This window comes from Lynx rufus, unplaced genomic scaffold (genome assembly GCF_022079265.1).
Source record: "Lynx rufus isolate CCGP_SWC_20201006 ecotype Redwood Valley unplaced genomic scaffold, mLynRuf1.p SCAF_18, whole genome shotgun sequence".
Classification (NCBI taxonomy): domain Eukaryota; kingdom Metazoa; phylum Chordata; class Mammalia; order Carnivora; family Felidae; genus Lynx; species Lynx rufus.
In genome coordinates, this window is record NW_025814832.1 from 40934592 (window position 1) to 40962436 (window position 27845).

The 27845-nt window shown below is 55.2% G+C and overlaps 1 protein-coding gene across 1 annotated transcript in view; it reads right to left on the reverse strand.

Moving 5' to 3' along the window:
• The window catches only part of CRHR1 (corticotropin releasing hormone receptor 1), a 43839-nt gene extending 17199 nt beyond the window's left edge, over positions 1-26640 (reverse strand). Inside the window, exons 1-2 of the mRNA XM_047080443.1 lie at positions 26587-26640; positions 6620-6707 (exon numbers count right to left, since the gene is read on the reverse strand). Coding sequence (XP_046936399.1) covers positions 6620-6707; positions 26587-26640 — 142 coding nt within the window. The remainder of the gene's footprint in view (positions 1-6619; positions 6708-26586) is intronic.
• Between the last annotated feature and the right edge of the window lie 1205 nt (positions 26641-27845).

A 27845-nucleotide genomic window follows, 5' to 3' on the forward strand; every position in this document is an offset into this window, starting at 1 on the left:
CTCATCCACCCTGCCATGTCCTTAGTCCCTTTTTACAGATGAGGAAACTGAGGCACAGGGAAGCTAAGGGACTTGCTCGAAGTCATGAGTCAATGAGTGAAAGAACCAAGAAACGTAGCTGGGTGTTTTCGACGCCAACCCACGTATTCTTTCTACGGCATATTTTGTGCCAATAAGGGGAGGGGAGAAAGTCAAGGAGACAGCAGGGAAGGGAGCAACGTTTTTGAGGGCTGTGTTCTCCAGGCACCTGCCAGGTACTTTGCATATACCCTCCGATTTAACGATACCATTGTACCTTCCTCGGACAGTTGTTCCTTCACTCACCCACTCATTCATTCGCAGTGTCTCCTGAGCTGGGCACGGGGGAGACTAAATGGAATGTCACGTGTGGCAGCATCTGGAACTCGTCTAGTGTGCTCTCTCAGTGTAAGGTCTAGATCCTACCCCCCTCCCTGTCCTTCTCTCTTCTGCCTTGGCCATTTCCCCGGAGCCCTTTTGGCAAAGAACAGAGGGCAGGCAGGACTGGACATCAGCCACAGCCGGGGCCAGACTAGAGCCAAGGCAGAAACTGGCTACTAGGCAGATGGCCCTTCTGACCTCGAGGACCAGGTACCAGCCAATGGCCAGAGCCCTGCCCTTTCCACAGCTGGTGGGGAGGTATGGGGTGGAAGTGGACACAGCAGACATTATTTGCCCCTAGTCTGGTATAGATTAGGAGTCGGTAGCACCTACTACAGGGCTCACACCGCCTGCTAACACGAGTGCTCATTCCGTTTCACAGGTAAGGAAACCGGGGCCCGAGCAAACTGTTTATGCAGAGTTCCACAAACACTGGAGGCAGAAGTAGGGTTTGAACACTGGCTGTTGACACCTGCCCAGGGCTCTTCCCACTGCACCACAGAGGTCCCCGGTCTGGGTCACTGGCCCTCATAGCATTTGGTTGCACCATCTCTGGCCCCTGCTTGCTCAGTGCCTCTCTCCCACTCTCTCTCCCTGCCTCCCCCCTGCAGCTCACAGAAGGCGGGGGGACATGACCTTTACATGAAGAGCTCAGAAAATCCTGGGAGGGAATGAACGTCTGTGCGAATCGGGAAGAAAGGTAAGAAGAGGCTGCAAGAAGGAAGAAGAGAAGCCTCCACCCAGCCTACCAGCGGGGGGCCTGAACTGGGCCCGAGGGCGGCTTGGGGGCGTGGCCATACGGGGGCGGGGTCAGATGCACAAGGCCAATCAGGAGCGGCGGCGGGGCTCAGGCTCAGAGACCCCAGCAGGAGAATTAAGGGGATTGGCCTCGTGGTTGCTGGGGACGGACGAAGGGACAGGCAGTAAAAGAGGAGGAAAGGGAGGCTGGAAGAGGAGAGGCGGGGACCCAGAGGTCGAGGGTAGGGAGGAGGCGCCGAATAGGGCCTCAGGCGCCGAACCTGGCACAGCAGACTTTCCGCCTTCCCGCAAAGTGCTCTACCTCCTTGGGGCCACAGCCCTTGGTGGCTCACGCAGGGATTCCAGCTCACCGCTCTGCGGACACGTGGTCCCTGAGGATCGGGCAGAGCCCGGGCCTCCAAGGAAGGGTGTGTAGGACTTGGCGGGCAGGGGAAGCAACATTTGTTGAACATTGCTGTATACCCTGCAGTGTGAAGGGTGCTTCGGGAAATTAACGCCGCTAATTCAATCCTTTTAACCACTTGAAGGGAAGGAAAGGGGGGGAGGAGGGGTGGGAGCAAGTGGGGACGGAGAGCGGGGAGAGAGGAAATAGGAGACAACGACACTGGGAGCAAAACAGGGAAAGGCAGACAGAAAGCCAGGAGGAAAAGGTACAGGGAGAAGTAATTCCAGAGGTGCTGGGCACGGGGAGGGAGTGGATCTCCTAGGAGAAGGAAGGAAGGGAAGTTTCTGTGTCACTCAGCATGGGGGCTACTCGGGCCTAGAGGTCAGGGCTGTTGGACTCTGATTCTTGAGCCAATGTCCCCTCCAGGTCCCGCTGGCACAAACGCCCAATCCCTCCTGCTCTCCTGGCGGGTGTTTTCCCGCTTGGATATCATAGTTCTGGGGTGAGGAGCGGTTTGGACCGGAGTAACCCAGCCTTGCAAATAGCCAGGTGGATTCCCCAGCCTGGAGCAGGAAGCCTGAGCTATTATTTTAAGTCAACTCCTCCCCACACCGTCCTGTCCCAGGACGCCCCTCCTGGCCAATTAAGTTATAGATGGGGACGAACGATGATTTTGCTCTTTATTCAACAAGTTTTTACCGACCATCTAAGAAGTTTTCTAGGAGCTGGGGACACAGTACCTGTTTTAGGGGCTGAGAATACAGTAATGAATAAACTAAGTGCCCTACTCTTAGTTGGGGGTGGGAGGTAGGGGGTGCGGCAAACAGACAGACAGATAGACAGACATATCTGTGAAGCAGTGAGAAATGCTATGAAGAAAAAGCAAGCAGGACAAGGAGATAAAGACGGCCAGGACAGCTATTTTAATTTGGTGCCAACATTTAGGCAGACAGACCTACAGGAAGAGAGAGAGGGAGCCATGTGCACATCTGGGGGAAGAGTGTTCTAGGAAGAAGTAACAGCAAACACAGAGGCCTGAGGCTAGCGTGTACTTGGCATGTCTGGAGTGTTAACATTCCTATAACTTGGTGGCTCACCCCTTCCTGAGGCAGCCAGATCCCTTCAGAGTTTTGTTCTGGAGGCAGGGGTGGAGCTAAGCGGGCTAAAGTAATGCACAAAACTTTCCTGCATCTTTCTCCACCCCCACACATGCATCCTCCGATGCTCACTGGAGCACTGCGGTCAGACTGTCCCAAATCCGTGCAAATGGAGGGAAGAGGGGTAAGGAACCATGGGGGGGGGGGCTCCTCCCTGCCTCTGACAAAATCCCTGCTGAATCAGGGTCCTGGGGGGCCTGTTCTAACAACAGATGAGAACCCTTTGAAGGTGGCCTACTTAATTCTTGTGCACAATCGGGTGCGGGTTCCCCCCCCCCCCGCCCCGATTACATAATTCCTCTCCCAGCAGGCTCAGGGTCCAAAAGCGCTCAGCAGATCCTAGATACCTTCAGAAGGCAACCTGAATCTGGTTCCTGTCCCCAGTTATTTTGGGTCTTCCCATCAGCGGCTTCTGAATGAACCACAGTAGGTGGGCACTTAGCGACAGCCCCGCCGTTGTGAGGTCTAAGCTCAAGAGAGGGACCCGGCCAAGGCTCGCCAGAGTGGGAGCAGCCGGGCGGCCCACGGGAAGCCTCTGAAACACACATGCTCGTCCATTCAGAGGAAGGCGCAGTCGGGATGAATGTGCAGGGGTTTTGCCCGGGTCAGCCGGCACGGGGAAGGTGGCAGAGGGCAGGCAGAGAGTCCTGGTCTTGTTTCGGCCGCCTTGTGGTTGGGCTGCCTCGTTTTGGGCTGGACAGAACAGAAAGATACCTCCGCAGGGTATGCGATTCATCAGGACAAGTGGGCGGGAGCCTCCTGTCCCGTGGGTTTGCAGGCTCTCCATTTTTGCATTCCCGGCTCCTAGTACAGTGCCAGGCGCATTGTACGTCCTGAGGGAAATCGGGGGCTGTGTGTAAACCCACTATGGGTATGGGAAACTGCAGGGGTGACTCTGCACACTCAGATGACCGACCACCCCGGGCCCTGGGGACCGTGGTTCTCCGGGTAGCCACATACGGGGCAGCCCATTGGGTTCAAATCTTGGGGCTACGGCTGAGTAACTGTGTGTGCTTGGGCAAGTGACTTAACCTCTCTGAGCCTTAGGTTCCTCTTCCGTAAAATGAGGATAAAATACTTCCATACTGTTGTGATGACTGAATGAGATTGGAGTACTCAGAATGGGGTCTGACACATAGTAGGCACTAAATAACCATAAGCTATCGTTAATTATTGTTAACGTTCAGGACCGTAAGACGGGATAGGAACTGATGACCCTGGATCCTTGTCAACAATATCGTTTCATTTGTCTCCGACGTCACTAGTCAATAATTCTATTACTTTCTGGCATTGCCACTTTCATGCCATGATTTTATGAGTTGCCAAGTCTATGATGAGCTTTGGCCCTGGGGACCCACCCTCTCCCTGCTCCTGGCATGTGAGAGGACCCCCAAAGGCCCCAGCTCAGTGCCAGCCTCCCCGGCCAGACGCCCATCCATCTGTCCTGGTCCCTCCACCCCACCCTCACCATCTGTCTCTACCAGTGCCCATCGGTCTGGGTAGGTCTTGGCACTGGAAGATAAATAGCTTGTTATCAGAGGCTGTTGTGGAGGGTGATGGATTATATGCCATGAAGCCAGCCAGGCTGGGCTGGGCTGAGGGTAGGGGCACAGAGTACAAATCACTGGGGAATGAACGATATTCATCATGGCCCGTTGCCTCCCGGGACAGGTGACACCAGCGTGGGCTCAGAGATGTCACTCCTCCAGGGCACAACAAGCAGGTTAATGGGGGCTGACCTGGCCCCAGTGCACAGGGAGCTGTGGGCAGGACCTTTCATCTCAGACTCAGCCTGGTCTCTTCCCTCCCTGTCTCTCTTTGCTAGAACTCCAGGCTCTTGCTCAAGAATGTTCCTCTCCCCCATGGCCTAGCTTAGCCAACTTTTACAGCCAGATGCTCCGGGCTCCCAGAACCTCCCCAGGCTTCCTCTTCCCGTCTCATTCCACCAAACCCACCTGCTGGTCTTCAGTCAACTCTAGCTTTGGCTCAGAGCATTGGCTCTTCTCTGCCGGCTCACGCGCACAGTCTCTCAGAGACTCACTGTTAAACCTACTCCTTCAGGAAGCCTTCCTGGATTCATACCACCCCCGGTCTATCCTCCCTGCCACCTTCATCGTAGTGAGGAATTCATGGCTCAATGCCAGCTATACAGTAAGCACTTTCAAAAGCCTGCTCGTGTTACCAACGATAATAAACAATACTCAGTAGTGGGGCGCCTGGGTGGCGCAGTCGGTTAAGCGTCCGACTTCAGCTCAGGTCATGATCTCACCGCTCATGAGTTCGCGCCCCATGTCAGGCTCTGTGCTGAGAGCTCAGAGCCTGGAGCCTGCTTCCGATTCTGCGTCTCCCTCTCTCCCTGCCCCTCACCCACTCACGCGCTGTCTCTTTCTCTCAAAAATAAATAAACTTAAAAAAAATAATACCCGGTAGTGGTAGGCTCTCTATAGTTTGTGACATATTGCCACAAAACTTAGTGCATTTAATTGTTACAGATCCTTGGGAGTTAACACCCCTCCCTGACTTTACAGTCTGGGCAAAGTGAGGCCCAACGGGGTCAAGGGCATGCTCATTCCTGTGACTACTAGAAGGGTCCCTGGGGCAGAAGGACAGGACGGTGCCGCTTTAAGCATGGACCCAGTTAGCCTTCTCCAAGCCCAGTGCTCTTCCTCTCCCCTCCCCAGGCTCCCCCCACAGTAAAAGACCAGCAGGCCAGGAGGCAGCCGCTCCGAGGTGTGGAAGCCTCCTCTCCCCGCAGGCCCAGGATCGGAAACCAATGCCTTCTGCTTCCCGGCTGGTGCACAGTGTCCACCTCCCCGCCAGCACGCCCCTTGCGTTTTGCTCCATAGTACATGTGATGTGGGCCTGACTCCCAGACCAGACCGTGGGCCCCTTTTGGTCCCTCTCATGCCTTGCATGGGGCCCGGGACACAGTAGCTGCTCAATTAATGAGCTGGGTTGAATCAAGGGGAGACCCGAAGAGGAAACGGAGTCACCAAAGAACAGCGAGCCTCCCAAAGACCCTCGGGTGCAGGGGCCCCCCCTCACCTTCATGGGCAGCAGCACCCCCAGGACCCTGGTTAGAGAAGCCGGGGTGAGGGTTCGGGGCCCACACCCGAAGCTGGCAAAGACGTGGCCTCAGAAACCAAAGACCTGGCTCTCCCGTGCGTCAGTCTCCTCACCTGTACAAATGCCGAGTCTTAAACTCTTGTGAGAAGTAAGATAATCATCCCAAAAGGGCTTTGTCAATGGTGTGTGTATACAAGTCATTAGTAATATCTGCAATTATGCAGTAGTTTCTACTGAGGAGGCATAGAGCACGGGGTTAAAAAGTGTATCTGGGAGCCAGGCCGCCTAGGCTCAAATCCTGGCTCTGGGACTTACTCGTTTTTCTCTGAGCCTCAGTTTCCTTAGGTATAAGTGAAAATGGGGGTAACCTATCTCAAACGCCTCCAACAGTACCTGGCGTGTAGCTAGCACCCTACGGTATTGCGCTTTGGGCATTTTTAGCAGCACAAAAGAGCAGCCTTGACTTCCTCGCGGGTGCCTGAGTCACCGCCCAGCCCTCCGCTCTGTTGGTTCTCACGGCGAGGGCTGGGGCGACTTCCCCTGTGGCCCACCCCAGAGCCGGGGAGATAACCGCGTGGCGCACTTGCCACACGACCCTCCTGTGCCCATGGTAGATGCTGTGATCTCACCGCAGCTCTCCTTCCCACCCTACTGACGCCAACTTTAGCACGCTCCTCCCACAGTGCTCTGCGGAGACCTGACAAATTGCGGGCAGCTCTGGAGAGGAAATCCCTCTGCTGCCCCTGCCTTAGGGCATGGCTCTGTGTGCAGGCCCTGGGGGACCCGGGGGCGGCGAGGGGGTGGGGGGCTGTGGTGACCTGGGATCTTGCAGGATCAGGGGAGGGGGACTCACCAGAGATATTGCTGGCCAGGGACAGGCTCTCGCAGGGCTGGTCCTGGAAGGAGGCGGAGATGGCGTTCAGCCCCAGGAGGAGAAGGGCCTGTGGACACAGGGAGACGTGGGACAGGGTGAGACCGTGCCGTGAGCTTCCTGCTTCCCCTCGCTTCTGTCTCATGCGTGTCTCTTCCCAGACACCCCATCCCACTTGCCCTCCCCCTGCCCCCATGTCATCTGTGCCTGGAAGGGCTTGGAAGGGAGGCTGGTAACAAGAGCGGGAGCCCAAGTTCCCAGGACAATGGTGAACCTTCTCCCTGACATTCACTGAGGCTGTGGCCGGGGCAGCCACCTCCATCCCCATGGGATCCCAAGGATGACCCAACTGTGTCCCAACACACACTCACACTCTCGCACACACACACACACACACACACACACACACACACACTCACACCCGCCTGCTGAGCACTTGGGGGCTCACAGATATTCTTTAATAGTGCACCTGCCGGCCTCCCTCCCGGGCTGCAGGCGGTCGGCCCCAGTTTAACGAGCTGCTTCAGGCTCTCATCCCCACCCAGCTAATTACCAGTCACTACAAATTGTGCCTCCAGGTTCACGGAGCCCTTTAACATCTGCCATGGTACTTAACTCTCCCTAGGGCTGGCATGGCTGTCCCCGTTTGCAGATGAGGAAACTGAGTGAAGGGGTACTTGTGTCTGGAAAGGGGGCCTGCCTTATTCCAGGGAGAACTTTTGCCCCTTACCCTCCCCGGGGGCTCCCTGTCACTCTGATTCCAGAATTTCAGGTCACTTGGGAGGAGAGTGGCATGGGCCCCACACCAGGAGGGCTGCCCCTTCAACTAGCACCTTCCCACCATCACTGCGTCCCCTTTGAGGCCACCACCCTCCCATGGATTTAGAATCAAAAGAGACATGGCATCCAGCCCTGTGTTGCCAGGGGCAGGTTACTTGGCCTCTCTGGGCCTCGGTTTCCTCACCTGTAAATGGCCCTCCCTCCCAGGTTCCCACGACGCAGTGTGTATACAGAAGTCCTCTGTTCACTGCATTCAAATGTGCTGACATTACACTGTGTTTCAGGTCTACAACAGGCACTCAACAGGTCACGTTGATTGTTATTGAGTCATAGGTTAGTGGCAAGGCAGTTGTCTCCCCTGGGACTTGATTTTCAAGGGTATTAAGAAGCACATTGAGGGCTGGGGGCGGGGGGCGGGCCTTGTAACCAGCCTCCTCCTTCCATCTGTTGGACGTGGGTGCCGAGGTCCAGCAAAGCTCTGTCTGCCTTTTTAAATTTCTTTCAATGTTTATTCATTTATTTTGAGAGAGAATGAGAGGGGGAGGGGCGGGAAGCGGGGAGAGAGTCTCACACAGGCTCCACACTCAGCATGGAGCCTGACACGGGGCTTGATCTCACGACCGTGAGATCATGACCTGAGCCCGAATCAAGAGTTGGATGCTTAACCGACTGACCCACCCAGGCGCCCCTCAAAAACTTTTTTAAAAAGACAAACTCAGTAACAGTCTGGGCATATTGGAGCTTGGGGTAAAAGGGAAAATCAGTGATAATATTAAAATATTGTTTATCATGATTATGAGATTTTGGACACCCTTACATTTTGTGCTTGGGGAGAATGCCTCATTCGCCTCACCCAAGTCCCGGCCCTGCCCTGAGCTCCCCAAGCTGGACACCCCCATCCCATCCCTCCCCATGTTGTATATCTTCCCTTCCCTTGGACTCCTCCCCACTCACCCTTTCGAACCTCAGGACCTTCCCCCAGTCCTCAGAAGCAACCTGACCTGCCCTTTCCCAGAAGCGAGCCTTCCCTGCTCACTAGCCATGAATATCCGCTCCCACCCTGCCCCCCCATTAGTGCCACCCACCTGCCCCGGGACCTGCTCCTCCCCACTCCTGTCTCATGATAGAGGCGGGCTCTGCTCCCTTCACTCCTACCTTCCATCCCAACGTGGAGTCGAATGCTCCCCACTTCTGGTTGGAGTCTGTCCTGCCCCCAACCTCCTGCAGGAAGCCCCCTCTTGGCCTAATGGTTCACCCACATGTCCCCTCATCGCTGTGTCCTTAGTGAGCCTTGTTTATTCCAGTCCCTTGCTGGACTCCTGTCACACTCCGTCACATCACGGGGGTCTTTCTGTTCTTGCTGGGCCAAGCTAACACGCACACCCCCAGCCCTGTACCCCCCCACCCCCAGTCTGTGCCCAGCACTTGGGACGTTCAGCTAACTGGCTCTTAGGACTTGGGAGTGATTAGAACAAACCCATTCAGCTGTCTGGCCCCAAGGAACTTCCAACACCTTATTAATCAGTAATTAAACTTCGCAGTCCCCAGAGAGATGGGGAACTATCTTTACCCTCGTTTTCCAAATGAAAACGCAGAAGGAGAGAGAGAGAGGAGGGAGCCACTAGGCCAGCCAGCGGCTCTCGCTAGCTAAGCAAACAGCAGTGTCCTCGCTGACGAACCCTGTCCTCAGCTCAGCACAGGCAGCAGGGACCCAGCGCTCGCTCTCTCTCTCTCTCTCTCTCTCTCTTTCTGTCTCCACCTCCAACACACACACACACACACACACACACACACACACACACACACACACAATGGAAGTGAGGCCCCAGAGCCAGTTGCAGGCCACTTAAAGAAACTGGAAACGCCCTATTTGAAAGTAGCAGCCCCGACATTCCGCCATCATCCTTCTAATCCTGAAGCCGTGCTTTGTGCTCGTGCCGTGGTCTTTCAGACCCCCCTCGAAAGTACACCGTGTTCTAGCCACATTGAATCACTTGTCCCTGCCCAGCTGCGGGATCCCGCTACTGTCCACGCACCTTTGACCCTGCATTTCTTGGCCCGCGCGCCCCCCTCCTGGCCCACCGCCTCACCTGGTGAGCCCCGCAGTCCCGGAAAGCCAGTTCCGGAACCCTCCCCGTGGCAGCTCCTTCCCCAGCACTCCAAAGCAAAGCAACTCAATCCCCTGTCAATGTGCCCATGTCCCCCTGCGCATGCGCTGAACCCAGGTGCTCACGAGGGTCATGAACCTCTGGCTGGTCCTCAATGCCCGGAATCACCTCGCTCCAAAGCACTTACTCCCCTCGGTTCTGATTAATGGCAAATACATAGGCAGGAAGGTCTTAGCTTGGCATCTTTACGTCCTAGGGTTCACGGAGGAGCAGAGCGAATCCAGATTCATCACGAAACCAGACCACATGCCGTGCAAAGGACAAAGGGCTAGCTTGTCCTTGGCTGGCTGCCTGTAACCCCAGTCCTTCCATTTCCTCGCAGGTGATGGCTCCCAAAGGCATTTTCTACCAACAGGGTTTGCACCATGCAAAGAAAAAAACGCTTCTTAAAATTCCTGAATCACCCTCTCCTCTAGGGAAAGGTCGGCTCTGTACAGAATCGGTGCCTGTGCCACATTTTTCTCTGAGGAAGGGTCTGTAAAGGCTTCTAGGTCATTCCTCAATCCACTTCCATGAACACTTCCAGAGTTTTCCTGTGTATTTCTCCCCCCCCACACACACACATTGATCTCTTCAACATTCACCAGATTTCTAGCTCCATCCACAAGTAATTATTGCATGAGAGGAACAGGCCCCCAGAATTTCCAGGATATTGTTTCCTTCCAAGGCTGAGAGTTCTTTTCTTTTAAATTTTTTTTAATGTTTCTTTATTTTTGAGAGACAGAGACAGAGAGTGGAGGGGTGGGGGCAGAGAGAGAAGGAGGCGCAGAATCTAAAGGAGGCTCCAGGTTTGAGCTGTCAGCACAGAGCCTGACGCGGGGCTCGAACTCACAGACTGCGAGATCATGACCTGAGCCGAAGTAGGACACTCAACCGACTGAGCCACCCAGGCGCCCCTTTTGTTTCTTAACTTTTATTTATTTTTATTTTTTTTTTGAGAGAGAGAGAGAGAGCATGTGCAAGCAGGGGAGGGGCAGAGAGAGAGGGAGACCCAGAATCCGAAGCAGGCTCCAGGCTCTGAGCTGTCAGCACAGAGCCCGACGCGGGGCTCGAACCCACAAGCCGCGAGATCATGACCTGAGCCACAATCGAGAGTTGGAGGCTTAACTGACTGAGCACCCAGGCGCCCCTAAGGCTGTGAGTTCTTAATCTGGGGTCCACGAGCAACACGAGGAGGTGTGAAACCCTGTAATTAAATGCACCGTGTTGTGGGTCTTGACAGCCACTTTCCCAGGGAGGGCACAGAGCTCCCTCCACTGCTCAGGGAGGTCTACCACCCAAAATACATAGCCAGAGCTTACGGTGGGTGAGGTCACATCAGAGGCCCAGCCCTCCACCAAATGGGACCAAAAGTGATTTTGGCCTAGGACCGCCACTTTCTGGGGCCGCTCTTTTAGCTTCTCCCCTCGGTCATTAACTCTAGCTGCTGGCTCTCCTTTCAGAACCATTTCTGACAAGCCGAGTGTTTAGGACTTTATGAGGTTTACTATTTCCCAACAGGTGGTAGAGAAAACCAAAATGGCACCAGGAACCTGAAGCTGGCGGAGTGCTAGGCTCACTCACTAGGTGATGCCTCGCTTCTGTACAGAAGCCCGGCAGTTCCAAGGCCCCAAATAAAACCTGCGCCTCAGTGACAAATTCCTCCACTCACCAAGGAGCCAAACCTTGGACATTAAATCTGAGAAGGCCAAGGGTGCGTTGCCGCTGGATTTACAGCATGACTGTCCAAGGACCCAGTGGGTCCCTGTTCCAAGGGAACTGGAACAATGCCCCAAGGAAGGGGCACTGTTCCAAGGAAAGCATGCGGGGCAGGTCTCATGCTCTCTGTTTTATAGGGGTTTATGGTAGAACACAAGGTCCTAGAGCTGTTTTTAGCAGCTGGGTGGGGGCTAGGGTCCAGGGGGCAGGCCACCTGGGTCTGATTTTCAAGCGGATAGTAGCTGAAGGAAGGCAGATGGCCCAGATCAGGGCAGGGCATGGAAAGAAGGGACGGGCAGAGGAGAGGGAAGGGTGCAGGGGCTCTCAGAGAGGGAGGGTGGGGGGTGGGAGTCTGACAGCTGCTGCCCGTGTCCCACCCCCAGGCCAGCGCAGTGGCGGGAATTGAAGCTGCCATCCCAATTCCCAGTGTGACTCTGGCATAAAGGTTAATCACACCCAGAAATGCTTATTAGAGACCATAAATAACTATGCTGCCGAAGCTCAATTTGCTCTTTAAGGCACAAAAGTGCAATTTCCTTTGATGGGATGATTGGGTGATTAACCTTTTAGGGAGGGTCCGGAAGGGCCACTGGAGGGAGAAGAGGGGTGGCCTGGAGGTGCGGGGGGTTGCCCCCACCACCCAGGAGTTCATGAAAAGCAAGGAGAAGGGCCTGCCTCCCCCCCCACCCCCTACCACCACCCTGCCACCTTCATGACTACCTCTGATGCTGGGCTTGGGACGGCCCCCAGGAAAACCTCTTTTAGGGGCCAGGGACAAAGCCATAGCAATATTCCAGAGTGATCCCTCCACAGGATCCCTCCTGCTTCTGCTGAGTTCTGAGCCCAGTCCTGCCACTGATTTTGTGACTTTGGGTGAGTCACCTGGGCCTCTAGGCCATGCGGTCTTTCCTACCTGTACCCCAGGGAGGTGGGCCACTTGGGGAAAACAGAGAGAGAGATCACTTCTGAAACTTAAAGTTCTCTGCGTGTGTCCATGGACCGAGTCCATAATTCGGTCACTCTGGGCCTCAGAATCTTCCTTGATTATGGAGAGAGTTGAACTAACACAAGCCTCTCTCTCTCTATATATATATAGATGATAATGTCTTTATCCATTCATTCAATGGACACTTAGGCTGTTTCCACGTCTCCACTATTGTAAATAATGCTGCCATGAGCATGGGGGGGGGCACAGATCTTAGAGATAATGATTTCATTTCCTTTAGATATGCATCCAGAAAGTGGAATTCTTGGCTCATACAAAAGTTCTATTTTTAATTTTTTGAGGAACCTCCATACTGTTTTCCACAGCGGCGGACCCAATTTACATTCCCAGCGACAGTGTATGGAGGTTCCTTGCCCTCCGCATCCTCGCCAATAGTTGTTACTTCTTGTCTTTTTGATAGTACTTATTCTAGAAGGCGATACCTCACTGTGGTTTTGATTAGCATTTCCCTGATGATGAGTGAGCACCTTTTCATGCACCTGCTGGCCATTTCAATACCTTCTTTGGAAAAATGCCTATTCAGGTCCTTTGTCCATTTTTAATTGGATTATTTGTGTGTGTTTGTTTTGTTTTGTTTTGTTTGTTTTTTGTTCTTTGTTTTTTTTTTTTTTTTTTTTTTTTTTTTTTTTGCTAGTGAGTTGGACACATTCCTTATCTTTTTTTTAGATATTAGCCTCTTATCAGGTACCTGGTTTGCAAGGTGCTGCCTGTTTTAAGTAAAGCCAAGAGAAGAAAATCTAAATGTGAAAAAGAGGAAGGTCATAAATCAGGATTCCTCTAAAAAGCTAGCTCCCCTGTTGCATTTAAAAACTGGGATCTGGTTTGTAGAAGCAAAACATATGCCCAGGCAACTCTTCAGAGGCAGGTCTGTGCCTACAGAGCAGAGATCTATAGACACAGAGTGATGGTGGTGGGGAGAGGCAGGGCCCACGTGCAATTGTGGTCTCCGCCCTGCACAGAGGTGCCAGACAGAGGGGTCACGGGGGCTAGAATTGCAGGCTGTGCACGAGCAGAACTGAGACCCTCCGGGGTGCATTTTCTGATCCACGCAGAGGTGCTCTGGACACCAGCCGGGGTAAAAATAGACTTGGAACAAAGGACAGTGAGGCCACGTGCCCTTTCTCGGCCCTCGTGACTGCCCAGGGCCTTTGCCCCCTCAGCAGCCTCCGCTCCCCATCCTGCCCAGGCCAGGTCCTCCCACGACAGCCTCTTTTTGTAACAGCCACAGCCTGTCCCCACCTCAAGGCAAAGAGCCTGTGTGTTTCCCCAAAAGTGGGTGGGTTGGGAAAGATTATTTTAGGCAGACGAGAAATAATTTATTGTTACATTTAATTAACTGAAATTGCTGTTGTGCAGAGAGGAAAAAATGGAAAGGAAAATCTCCTGCCTACAGATCAGGGAGGGGGGATTTCTGGGGTGTTCCTCGCCCCCACGCCTTCTCCCTAGGGTCCTGGGCTCAAGGTGTGCCCTGCCCCCTCCCCTTACTGCTTCTCTCAGCACAGCCGAAAGCACTGGGTGCCTGCTTCACCCACCCCAGGGGCAGCAAGGACCTACAAGACCCCAGCTCTGGATGTACACAGACCCTTCCAAAGATTCCAGGTATACTGGCCATTGGATTATAAGCACCCCGAGGGCAGGGTCTCTGTTTGGCTGACTTTGTACCCACGGGGGGGGGGGGGGCTGGCACAGAGTAGGTCCCACTATGCATTGAACGAATAAATGACTGACTGACTGAATGAATGAACAGGTGGGTTTTTACTCTCTGTCTCCTTTGACCACGAGGTCCTGTAATTATTCCCACCAGGACATTTCCTATTTCCTGTTCGCCAGCATCTCTTTTCCTCTAGCCGCGAGGAGCTCTCTCTTGGACGCTTAGCTCTTAGTTCCTTAGAGGGGTGCTCTGAAGGCAAAAACATTTTGGGGTGGGCAGTGCAGGGCTGAGATCCTGTTCTGACTCTGGTGAACTTGTTCCATGGACAGACAAGTCATTCCCCTGCCCCCTTTCCTGCCTCGGTTTCCTCATCTGTCAAATGAGGAGGGCAGTGTGTTCCCTACATTCCTTTCCAGGTCCGAATATGCTCTGCCTTCAGGATATACGGGAGAGTAGAAATCAGATCTCCAACTCTAGCGCCAGAAAATTCCACATGGGAATCTTTTATCTGCCCCTTCCTTCCTGTGTGACCTTGGGTGACTTAACTTCTCTGAGCCTCAGTTTCCCCATCTATGAATGGGGCTAATAAGGATGAAATAGTTACACCCTAAAGCTCTTGAAGAGATTCAACAACAGGGTGCATTTAAAACAGCCTGGGGCCGAACACATGGTAAGCCGTTAACAATCCGTTATGAGAACCATTATTGACTTGGTGCAAGTGGCTTCCTTCCTGACTTGGCCCTCCTGTCCAGAAGTTCCTGGACTGGTCCCCCGGGGCCACCCAGGGCAGGCACACCCACTTTCCACCGGTGCTCTGTTCCTAGCCGCCAGCATCCACCTGCGAACGTGTGTGGTGGGGATTCGCTGGGCACAGGGAAGGGAGGTGGGGGGCAGCGGTGCCCGGAACATGGCACCGGTCCCATCCCGGTCTGCTCTCCTTTTCTGCTGCTTCTGCCTTCGTTCTCACCCTCTCTTGGTAGGATTCCCCCTTAGATCCACTCATTAGTATTTTCCCACAGCTCATGCCTCTCATCCTCCCTGCCCCCTCCCACCCACCGTCCCCTCTCTGTCCTGGTCTCAACCTCCCCAGCTCTCTTAGTCTTCACGAGTCTCCATTTCCCTTCTTTCCCTCCTTCCTTCCTTCCTTCCTTCCCTCCTTCCTTCTTTCCTTCCTTCCCTCCTTCTTTCCTTCCTTCCCTCCTTTCTTCCTTCCTTCCCTCCTTCTTTCCTTCCTTCCTTCCCTCCTTCTTTCCTTCCTTCCTTCCTTCCCTCCTTCCTTCCATCTCCCTCCCTACTCCCTTTCTTCCTTCTTTCTTTCCTCTAAATTCTAGCTTTTACTGAAGGCTTGCACGGTGCCAGACTCTCATTTTTCTCTTTTAATCCTTCTGGACCCCAAGAGGTGGAGCCTTTATTCTCTTCCCACTGCACAGATGACAAACTGATGCATGCACAGTTGGTAACTTGCTCAAGGTTGTTTACCACAGTGAGCGGAGGGCCTGGGATAGGAGCCGTGTTCCATGCCGGGATTGGACCCCTGGCCAGGACAGCCTGTTTCCCTGACCGTCCTGCCTCCCTTCCTACTCCCCACCCCTCCCCCCAGCATAGATCCTCCAGAAGAAGAGGTATAGGTTTCCTTTGCCTCTTGATCTCTGGCTCGGGGCCACAGCCTGGCTTGCCAAGAGCTGGCAGTGGCAGTCGGACGCTGTCAGGGGACTCAGGAAGGGTTAAGTTTGGTTCTCAGAGAGAAGTGGAGCCTGGATGGGGCTCTGATCCGGCCCCTTGCTCCTGGAAGTCGTGAGTGGCTCCCAGACACTGGGAAACCACCCCTGAGGGCGTGGGAGAGGCAGCTGCTCCTCTGGGAGACGGAGCTGAGCTGCCGGGGACAGTGTGTGAAGTCACCGGCAACACAGGTGTCACTACCAGCTGTGTCCTCCTCGGCTCAGCCTGCTCTGCGACAAGAGTAAAGCAAGGAGGATTTCGGGGTCGGCAAAAAAGGGATATCCTTTGAGAAGCCGCGTCTTAAAAGGGATGTGAAGAGGGCCGGGAAGGCAGAGTGAAATCATCTGACGTGTGGAAATCAGGTCCTATTAGAAAACGGCTAAAGGTTTGGAGGCTGGGTTTTCTGGAGAAGCAGCTGCCTTCTAAGGCCGTGAGGGGCTGGTTTCAAGGGGCTCCTTGACCACCGAACCCCATCGAGCAGGGTCATTTACGGCAGCGATTAGGAATAACTATATACTCATCCATGAGATAGAAAATGGCCCCGTCTGTTTCTTTGCCTGTAAAAGGAGCAAATTAGATGAAATCCGAGGTTTCCAGACAGTCCTTGGCATCTGGGAGGTAGAAAATTCTGTGTCTCAGGCTTCACCCCAGGAAGTCAGGTTCAGCAGATCTGAGGGGAAACTCAGGAGTCTATTATTTAATGCTCACCAAGTGATTCACCAGAAGTGAGGGTAACTGAACTAACCCAGTGGTTCTCAGCTGGGGGCAATTTTTGTCCCCCACGAAACATGTCTGTAGACGTTTTCGGTTGCCACAGCTGGAGGAGTGCTATTGGCGCTTAGTGGCTGGAGGCCGGGGAGGCTGCTCTATACCCTCAAATGCAGGGGGGCAGCCCCCACGGCAAAGAATGGCCTGGCCCCAAATGTCAACAGTGCTGAGGTTTGGAAACCGGGGGCTGGAGGGTTTTGCAGCGTCCTCCCGGATCTGAAAACATGCACCTGCCAGCCCATCATGGAAGCTGGGAGCGGGGGAAAGCAGGTGGTGGGGAGGGGGGGGGTGTGGGGAGGGGACCCTGGGAAGAATGGGAGAACAAGGGAGGCAGGTCTGTAAGACAAAAAGAGGCCTTGATCTCACTCCATCCAGCAAATGCCCCGTGGGGGACCTTGGACCAGTCATTTATGAAACTCCTGGCCTCAGGCTGGAGGCCGGGGTCCTTCGGGAATGGGGGTGCCTGGCCAGCTGGGCAGACAGGAGGTCCCTCACCTCCCTGCTCGTGCTGCCCAGTCGGCTTCTCCAGGCCGGGGTATGCATGGGAGGTGCAAAGCCGAAGCAGGAAGTGCCTGCCCGCGGTGCAGCCAATGCAGGGAAGTGAGCCGCCCAGGGACAGCATCGTGTGGCCGCCTCTTCCCCCAAATAGGCAGGCCGGGCTGGCCCAGCCTGGGCTCTGAAGCAGCCTGTCCCCAGGGCCGGCATCTCGGAGGCAGGAGGCAGAGCCGGGCCCTGGAGCAAGGGAGACTTCAGGCTCCCTTATCTTGGGCAACCCGGGGCCAAGGCCTAGAGCCAACGTGGGGCTGATTTCTGTGAGCACTGGGGTGAGCCCACCACAGAGGAAGGACCTCCCTTGTCTCCCCAGAGCACTGCGACCACTCAAGGTCATGAGTCTTCCCCCGACCTTAGTGACAAGGTGCAGCTTGATGAGTGAAAACCAGGAGGAGGAAGGGGCCCGCACAGAATTGCCAGGGGTAAGGGCTCCGAGGAAGCGGAAGGATTCCGCCCTCCTGGCCACGAGCTCTTGCTGCCTCGGGCCCCCAGCCACTGCTGCCCCCGAAAGAGCCGCTCTGGCCCTGTCGCCGAGTCCTTACGGCAGGAGGCGCACAGGTGCGGAGCAAGGCCGGCCGGCCGCCAGGCTCCCATGAAAAGCGAACCAGGGATTCCAGGCCATATATTCTGGCTCCAGGGGAGGCCTTGAGACCAGTGCTACTCAAACGGTGGTCCGCATGGGTGCCTAGCTGCAGACTATCCCCGAGAGTAAGCATTTGGGAACCCCGATGTGAATTGTCCTTGCTGTGATATCCCTGCGTGTCGTCACAAGACTGATCTCCTTGAACAACAGGGTTAGACCGGCTCTGATGTCCACCTCTCCAGGGCGGTCGGGTGGTGCAGGCCGCACGGTCATCACTTGCAGGATGACCAGGTGCCAGTCCGCCACAGACTGGAAAAATCCACGTGGTCCTTCCCTGGAGCCCGTTTGAGAAGCCCCGCCTTAGCTGGAGGAGAGCTGATGGAGGCCGGCTTATCCGGGAGGCCCCCTGGAGGAGGCTCCGTGGTTGGGGCCAGCATCCAGGGCAGCAGAGACTGGGGTGAGGGGCCTTCCCGGGAGAAGTGGGGGTGGGGGGGGTCTCACCCAGGGAGTCTGGTTGGGGACGGGCCCCTCAGCACAGAGGCGTTTCCTTTTATTTTCGCTCATGGTCCAGATGAGGACCAAGCCTGGCGAGGTTGCGAGACTTGCCCAGGAGGTGGCACCTAGTGGGCACCTACCGCCTCAGCGTTAGGGTCAGTGCTGCCTCTCGGGGCCGCTCGCTTCTCGGGGGTGTGCGTGTGCCCCGCGTTTCACAGCCTGGCTGCAGCCATCGTGGCATGGCTCTCGGGGCCCAGCAAACTGGAGGGAATGACACCAAAGATTGCCCCCCCCCCATAGGGAATGGAGGGGTTAGGATCTGGACTGAGAGACGGGATCCCCTGGAGGGAGCCAAGAATGGACCCACTACCTTCCTCCCGAGTCCTCTGCCCACGTCTGTCTTGCCTGGTTGTTCCTGCCTCGTTACCAGCAGAACCAGGGCAGGGATGTGGAGGGAGCCCTGGGCCGCCACCACGCCTCCTCCCCAGCCCCGGCTTGAGGACCTAAGTGCCCTGCTGTCTGAAGACCGCAGGGGGTGCCTGGGTGGCTCAAGTTGGTTAAACGTCAGACTTCAGCTCAGGTCATGATCTCGCGGTTCACGGGTTTGAGCCCCGCGTCGGGCTCTGTGCTGACAGCTCAGAGCCTGGAGCCTGCTTCGGATTCTGTGTCTCCTTCTCTCTCTGCACCTCCCCTGCTCACACTCTGTCTCTCTCTCAAAAATAAATAAATATTAAAAAAAAAAATGAAGACCCCAGGTTCCGAGAAGTTTCTTTCACCTTTGTCCTCAGCCCAGCCCCAAATCTCCCTCTAGCAATGTCTCCCACTGACCCTGCCCAGAACCCTCATGATGCAAAGTGATGCCCTTGCTTTCTCATGTGGACAGATGCCCCCAGTGCTATGGGGACCGGGGTGGGACACCGGGCAGGGCCGGAATTGCTCAATGTTACTAAGTGGCACTGACAGCGTAGGGCTGGATAAGCCATTGAGTCACAAATCCACACGCAGAAGCAGAGGAATCTGTCTAGCTTGTCATTTCTGTGTCTCCTGTCGCTACAGCACCTCTGAGAGCACAGACACTCGTGCGGCAGGAGGCAGGATCAGGGAGACCCCTCCCCTAAATTCCACATCCATGATGCGCCGTGTGTGCGTGGAGCACTGGACTAGGTGCCGGAGACCTTTGTTTTTATTTTAATTTAAGAGACTCCTCCGGCCCTGACAGCTCCCAGTCTATGGTGGGAACAGGGGCTCAGGGGATGTGAGTGACCAGGGGTCCGCGTGGGGTCTGGCTAAGAACCTGTGGAGCATCTGTGGGAGGAGGGCCCCTGTTGTCTGAGAGCCCACCATGCAAGAGAGGAAGGAGAAGACCCAGCAGAAGCACAGGAACAACCAGTGAGAGATGTACTTCGACTGGAGGGCTTCCTGGAAGAGGGGGTAGGGATAGTTCAAGACGACTTTGGTAGACGTGTCACATAGGATTGGTGCAGAGACTGGGGGGCAGAAGCATGGCCAAAGGCAGAGTGGCAGTTAGACATGAGTATTCTGGTGGGAGGAGGGGGCAGAGTGACCGAGTCGGAGGGACAGAGGATCGATGGATGCTGGGAGCGTCTGATTCTTTCACCTCTAGAGAGGGACAGGAGGACCCCATGGGGTCATGGGTGTGAACCCTGGCACGGAGGCATCCGGCCAAGAGAAGTGGGGTGAAGTGGAGAGAAAGGGCAGGAAGAGGGGGGAAAGCAGGGGTGCAGGCCAAGCCTAGGACACAGGCCTCTGTCCAAGGGCCAGCCTCTCAGCCTCCCAGCCAGGCACGTGTGGCCCAGAGGGTGACCACGGAGAGTGACCGTCCACTGCTGAACCCACAGCCCCCGGGTGCCCGGCTGCTCCTCTGGGAGTCAGTCCTCTGGCCCTGGCCTCGAGCTGGTGGGTGCCACGCACCTCACGGGTTTGACTGTGCTTAGAGAAGACAGGCCGGGGTGTGACCATCTGAGGGGGTAGCAGGTGGGGGCACGCTATCGCAAATGATGCAAAAGTGGCTCAAGATAGATAGACAGACAGACTGCGTGTGTAATCAGTTGGGACCACAAAGGCAGCAGGCTGTGTTCCTTCTGAACTTGGGGAGGAGAACTCAGCCCGGGGGCCGGGGAGCGGGGGGGGGGGGGCAGCGGGAGGCTGGTGAGGGGGAGGGGAGCACTCCTGTCTGCGCACACTCATCCGCAGCCTCCACACAGCGAGCCTCAGCCTCAGAGCATCCCTGCTCCCCGGGAAGGCTAGCGATGGGGTGGGGTGGTAATTCTTGGAAGAAACGAAGAGGGGAAATGCCATCTCTGGCCTCCAAAGCAGGGGCACACATTCTTTTGGGCGCTACGGAGAAAGTACAAAGCCAGAACGGCCAAAAATGACACACAGGTCCTTTTTCATGCTACCACCTCTTTCTCTCTCCCTCTCCTTCTCTCTTCCTCCCTCCTCTGTCCTCCAGGCTCTTCTGGTCCTGATCTCTCTCTCTCTCTCGTGCCAACTTGAGCCAGCACCTCTGGCTCAAGAGGTACTCACCTCTGCATCACTTTTAGTTTCTGTCTCTCTGTCTGCCTCTCCCTCGCTGTCTGTCCGCATGCCCACATCTTATGTAATAATACAATTGTCCATCCTGAGCAGGCCCATGGCCTGCTGGCTCTTTGCTTCTGTGAGTGGGATTGGGGGCCCCCCGTGCAGGAGGCCTGGACCCCGGAGGACTGTGCCTTAGCTTTCTCCTCGACCCTCTCCCTGAGTAGCCAAACCCCTTCTGGACCCAGCTGCCTCCTCCAGGCTGCATAGCCCAGCCCCGCATCCTTGGCCTCCTTTCCTCTCCCCACCCGGCTCTATCCTCACAGTGTCAGGGCTGGCACCTCTGGAAACCCCTGAGCCCTTCCCACACCCTGCCAAGGAGGCTGGGGAAATACGGATCAAAGCGGAGAAAGTCCCTGCCGTAAATGAAACGTCGCAGCCATCTTTTGCCCTAGCCCATCACTCGCCTCCAGGTACCTGCCAAACACACTGGGCAGAACATTGTCCCAAAGGTCCCCTAAGTCTCCCACTGTGCCTCAGGATAGCCCCACCACCTCTGAACACTCCAAATTGTAGTCTGACAGCCTAGAACAAAGCTATGGAAGCAGCTGGACCAGTCTGGTCAGTTTCTGTCCTGGACTCTGACCTAGGCGCCCTGGCTCACCACCAGATTGGCTGGAGGTTGGGAACCGATGGAAAGGTGGAGGGGGGCTACCCCACGAAGCTCTCCTCTAAGCACCTCACGGCGGGGGGGGGGTGGTGGTGCAGCAGGGCCAAGGTGGGATCATGAAATCGCCTGTGTTTATAGGGCAGGAAGGGCACTCACAATATCTTCATTTGTCCCTGAAACAGCTTCACGGCTGCTGCACGGACAGTTGCCAAAGAACACGTCTGGCTTGAGCCTTTGAGTCGGCAGCTCTGTGGACACGGGACCTGTCTCCCAGAAATGCATCTCAACGTGGCCATTTCACAGAAAAGGAAGCTTACGTCCACGCTCCCCAAGCTTCCTCCCTCTGGTCCTCCCCACCTGTCTTCTCTCCATTTTGCCAAAGTAGACACCACTTACTCTGAAAAGGTTAATAATCTGTGGCTTAATAGATTCCAGCTAGTTGTTTTCAAAATCATTGTTTGCATCAGTGAGTTAATCATTTGGTATTATCCTCCCTACATGCCTCTACTTTTATTATCAAATTCCTTCACATATGTCAGATGTTCAGAGAGCCGATTTCAGGCACCTCTGTCCTTTGACCTTTGCCCTCAGCTGACAGCAGGTGACCCCGTCCCTTCTCCCCGGGGGACTGCGAAAAGGACTCTGGGGCAGGGGGAGATTCTCCACTGCCAAGCACTCCTTCCTCCACCTCCCATTTCCTCACCCCTCCTTTGATGGTCCTCTTTGGATTAATAAAATTTGGCAAGATTTATTAAGTGACTACTATCGTGAATACTTATTAAGCACTTACTATATGCCAGACACTACGTTCGTGCTGAATTTCACCCCTGACATCTCACGAAATCATGGTGATTAATCCCATAAAGTGGGTACTCTTTTCTCCCTTTTTACAGATGAAGAAACTGGGGTTCAGAGAGATGACCTTACTTGCCTGGAGCCCCCGTCTGCTTCACGGGGTGTTCCCACCTGTGAAAGAAGATGCTGGCTGCCACACTGGGGGGCAGTGAGGGGGGGCTGACCGAGAGCAAGCCTGAAGACAAGCACTGACAAAGGACTGGGTGATGTTAGGTCCAAGGGACTCTGAGAATCTAAGCAGACAGGGGTCATTTGTAATTAACAAATTCATTCTTTGAATGTAAACCTGTAGCTAAAATGGAGACTCGGCCTTAGCTCCAAAATGGACTCACGCTTCCTTTTGTCGATGCCGTCGTTGGTTAGGGGAGAGTCAGAGCTGGGAGAGGTCACCCCACCCCGCTCTGCACAGAGGAGGACACAAGAAAGGCTCCAGGTCACCTGCTGCCAGCCAGCTCGCCTCCCGTCACAGCAAAGGGGCTAGAGTTTCACGAGCCAAGGCTCTACTCTCAACGGATCCTCTAAATCACTGGGGTGCTCTATTGGCTATTTGTTGCGAGCTGTCTCCCTTCCTCCGTTCCTCCGTTCCTTCCTTTTTAAAATAGTGTCCTTCAGGGGCAGTTCCACTCTTTTCTGCATCAGAGATGGCTTTTCTGCTAGGGTGGTTTTGGTACGACATCTGCCTCTCGTGGGAACAGCAAGGCGTCCACTGTGATCGCGCAGTGGTAAATCGGAAGGAGCAACAAAAACGCCATCCATTCCGTCAACAAACATTTGTGAAATGCCTACTCTATGCGGCGGGTTGGGAGGCTCAGTGCTGTGGAAAGGGAAAGACGCAAAAATGCTACGTATTGAGCCACGTCCAAGAGCTCTTCCTCCAAGTTGCTTTTCCTGCATGATCCCATTTGATCTGAAATGCAAGCAATCCTTGCACCTGTTTCTGAAAACAAACTCTGTACCAGGTGCTACCCCGGGTGCTTTCCATGCGGGAACTCTCTCACCCTTACCTCAACCTTCTGAGTTAGGTATTGCCTCCATTTCATAGCCGGGGATGGATACTCAAGTTTAGACAGGGTACTGAGCCCAAATACCAAGTACCAAGGTCCCACAGCTGGGGAGGAACAGAGCTGGGAACTGAATCTGCTGCACCCCACTTTTCCCATGTAGGGTCATGGCCCTAAGGAGTGTTTGGACACAGATCTTTCACAGAGACATGAAAGGTACCCGGGAATCGAGTGCAATACCCCTGTTTATAGACAGGGAAAGCGCGGCTCAGAGAGGGACGGTGACCTACCTTAAGTCACACAGCTGATTAGAGGCACAACCGAGACCGAAGTCAGATTTGCCAAATCCCAGGCTGATGGTCTTTCCACCCCGTAACTGCTGCATGACCAGCCCCTGTGCCTAACGCCTTCCTTCCGGCCACACCATGGTCAGGGCTCGGGTCTATGCGTTCAGCACGCGTCACGGGCACTGGGGATGCTGCCAAAGGGTCCCTTGGACCCTCCAAACTCCTTCTGTGCAGCTGAACCCCGCTGGCTGCTGACGCTGTCCAAGGAGCAAATGTCAGAGAGGGTGAGGAACGGATTTTCCACTTGGGCTGATCCTCACAGCCTCTGCTTTTCCACGGGTCTGTATCCCCCTTGGGAACTGGACAGACCCCTCCCTAGAGATTCGTATCGAATCCAAATGTCCTAGCCTGGCTTTCAGCCCCACTCTCCTCCTTTGCACCTCGTTTGTGGCCAGCCCAATTGTCCCCACTCAGCAAGGCAGCCTGCGGCCCTGCCCCGGGCTCACTTTTTTGCCCTTCTGCCAACGCCTCCCTCAAAAACTGGCTCCAGATTATCTGTCAAAGAAAGAATTTGGAAATGATCCAAATGTGCGCCAGCATAGGGATCCAAGGTATATCCACTCACAAGCAGTAGGCAGATGTTGACAAGCTCCCTCCGGAGGCTCCAGAATAGGATGGGCCAGACTTGGGCTGTGACACAGTAAGTGACGGGGTGTGCCCGATGGCCACAGCGGTGCCCAAACCTGCACTTGAGAAAGGGCCTACAGGGATTATCTCAAAAATGATAGCAGTAGCTGTGTTAGGAAGGTGAGGGGGTAATAATTGTCCCTTCTGGTTTCCAGACTTTGTCTTGCGTTGTGAGATTGCTCTTAAGACAAGAACAGTAGCAATAAAACCAGCAGCCTTTTCAGAACTCACTCTCTTTGAGGCCCCTGGGTGGCTCGGTGAGTAGAGCCTCTGACTTCGGCTCAGGTCATGATCTTGCGGTTTATGGGTTCGAGCCCTGCATCGGGCTCCGTGATGTCAGCACAGAACCCTCTTCAGATCCTCTGTCCTCCTCTCACTGCCCCTTCTCCTTCCTCTCTCTCCCAAAAATAAATAAACATTAAAACATAAGAAGAACTCACCCTCACACTCCCAGAGCCCACCTCTTGGAGCCACACTTGGGTCTCCCTGCAAGGAGCTGCAGCTGGTGGGTGGGTAACCCAGAGGTGCTCGATCCCCCTCTCCCCTGGGGGCAGAGACAATATTTCACCTGTCCCCTCCTTTGCATCCACACATATTCACCTGCACACACTCTCCCCACACACTCTCCCCCCAGTTCTCTGTAGCCAGGGCAGTGCTCAGCCCACAATAAGGGTCCCAGAGTGGTCCTTTCCCAACACTGGCTGACTTGTTGGGGACCAAACTGGATTCTGGATGAATTCCCCTAAATTCAAACTGACAGAACTAGGGGCACCTAACTGGCTCAGTCGGTAGAGCATGCGACTCTTTTTTTTTTTTTTAATGTTTATTTATTTTTGAGACAGAGACAGAGCATGAGTCGGGGAGGGGCAGAGAAAGAGGGAGACACAGAATCCCAAGCAGGCTCCAGGCTCCAGGCTCTGAGGCATCAGCACAGAGCCCGACGCGGGGCTCGAACTCACGAACCGTGAGATCATGACCTGAGCTGAAGTCGGACACTCAACTGACTGAGCCACCCAGGCCCCCAGAGCATGCGACTCTTAATCTCAAGATCGTGCATTCTAGCCCCATGTTGGGCATGGAGCCTGCTTAAAAAAATAGCAACAATAAAAATATAATAATTACAGACTGACAGAACTATCTAGGTTCTCATCTGGCAGAGGTCTAGGATGAGATTTAAGTGGCTTAGAACATTTGCTGATAAAAGCTAACAAAACAAACCCTTAGAACAACAGTGCCTAGGTTTGAGTTTTTGTTCCACCGCTCACTGGCTGTGTGACCTTGAACAAGCTACTTAGCCTCTCTGTGCCTCAGTAATAATCCCTACTTCCCAGGGCTGTTAAGCAGACTAAGTAACTAAATATTTGCAAAGCAGATAGAACAATGTCCGGCAAATTGTACGTGCTACATAAATAGAAGGAGCAAGTAATTATTTGACTGAAATGAGCATTAGCTGGCCATTCATTCACTGCCTCTCCCTCATTCGGTATTTATTGAACACCTACTGCGTTCATTAGGCCAGACATAAAGGGCATACACATCCCACCATCCAGTAAGAAAAACACACGCATAACAACAGAAAAAAAAAATTGTTCTTTTAGGAAAACGTGACAATTCTAAGCAGAGAATTACACAGGATTCTAAGAAAGGCCGGAGAAAGAACATTCGGCTATTATCACGTAAACTTAAAAAACAAAACAACACAAAAACTACACAAAAAACCCCAAACCTACAGTTCAGTTCTCTGAATCCATTTAAAAGATCCAATTCAGTTTAATGATTTGTGAATTCAGAGCAAGGTTGGGTACACACTAGCCTTTCGGAAAATATTCCCATTCAATGCCATCTATTCAACCTCTCTGGGTGTTTTTCTTCCTACCTTCCTCCCCCAGTCTTGATCACCCAGAAAATAATCTCTGGGTTCACCGCTGGTCCTCAGTTAATGGGTGGAGGAGGGGACATGGGTTCAAGCAGCCCGACCCTCAGCAGTTTTTAAAAACAACTTATAAATATTTGGGAGGGGAGGGAGAGGATGGAGAAGAAGCTTGGGTAACTGGTAACGTCTCTGCTGACCACCTGGCCGCTGTTACATTTAAAGAATTTGGCTGAACTGGAACCACTTGGGAGCTGGTATACCTAGAGTTGGTTTAATTACTGCTAGAAAACTGAAATTCAGTCAACCCGCACCTCTCCCCCAAACCCATTCAATTCTTTTCAATGTAATCGCTTTTAAATGCTCTGAACCCAGTTAAGCTGGTGTCGTCTGCATTTGTAGCCCAGGCCGTCCACACGGACCCTGCGGAGTCGGGATCCTCCGGCGAGAGCTGGGCTCCCCGGCAGCGGTGCCGAGGCCCACCCACCTCTCCCTCCGGCGGCTGCTTACGCGCCTACACCCGGCGAGCCGAACCGCTTTGGGAAGCCCTGGGCACTGAAGTGGCGGCTGTCACTACCCGCGGGCCGGACTGACGACACCCCCAGCCTTTCCCCGGCCTACGCCGCCCTCGGCAGCCCCGTCGCCCCCGAACTTGAGCCGGCAAACGCTGGTCATGCGATCGGACGACTTTTCTAAACTCCGGGCGCCGGAATCGCATCTCCAGGGCCGGAGCGGGAGAAGCAGGAGCCGGCAGCCGCACGGCGCAGGGACCCCGAGTGCAAAGGCTCGGGGAGCGAGCGAGGTGCTCCCGCCGGCCCGCCGCCGCGCAGCAACTGTAACCGCAGCCGGATGCACAGTCTCCTCCCCGGAGACTGCGATATTGATCAAAGGCCGGGAGACACGGGGGACATTTATCTCCCCAGACTCGCAGCTTAACGAGCAGGGGAAGGGGCAGGAAGGAGCTCCCCAAGAACCAGGGCGGGGGCGTGCGGAGAGGGGGGTGCTGCTGAGAGCGTGCTGGGGTCCGCGAGGAACCCATCTCCGGAGCCTCCCAAACCGGGGTCGGGGTCTGCATGGGAGGGTGGGAGATGGAACCAAGTTTCACTCCCAGAGCCTAAAGCGATTCTCCGCACAGAGCTGGTTGCCCGGGTGGGCGGACCCCCTCCTCCGCCAACAGCCCCGCAGCTTCGCCACAATGATGTCTTTTTTCACTTGAGTCCTCCCCGCCCCCGCCACGCCGGCTCCAGAGGTCCAGCGAGAGGGACCTGTGTGTGCACAGCCCTCCCCGGTGACCCCCATCACACCCACAGCCCACCCGCGCCCCGCGCCGGTCCGGGGGCTGGGGACGCCCGCTCGCTCTTACCTTGACGAGCCGGAGCTGCGGGCGCCGTCCCATCCTCGGGCTCGCTCGGTCACCGTCCCGGACGCCTGGGTCCCTGGGACATCCCAGAGGGGCCGGCCGGCGGTTGAGGGCTGGGGCGGCGCGGGCTGGGCGGCCGGGTTCCCGTGTCGCTGCCCGGCGCCGAGGTGCCCGGCTCCGCGCTCCCCGGCCCCGCAGCCCAGCCCGGCCCCGCGGGCTCCCGCTCTCCCCGGCCCGGGCTGGTCCGGCCGCCGCTTCCCGACTCAGCCGGACCCGTAGCCGCCCGGCGTCCCCGCCGCCTCCCCTTCGGTCCGCGCAGCTCCCCGCCTCGGCTCCCCGCCCCCTCGCCTAGTCTCCCCTCCCCTCTCTCTCCCCCGCCTCTCCCCTCCCCTTCGGTCCCTCCTCCGCGCCTCGCCCCTCGGCGCGCTCCCCCTTCGCCTCCTCCGCGCCCTCCCCTCCCCTCCCCTCCCCTCCCGGATCTGCTCCCCGCGCCCTCGCCGCGCTGACCCCCTTTCCCTGA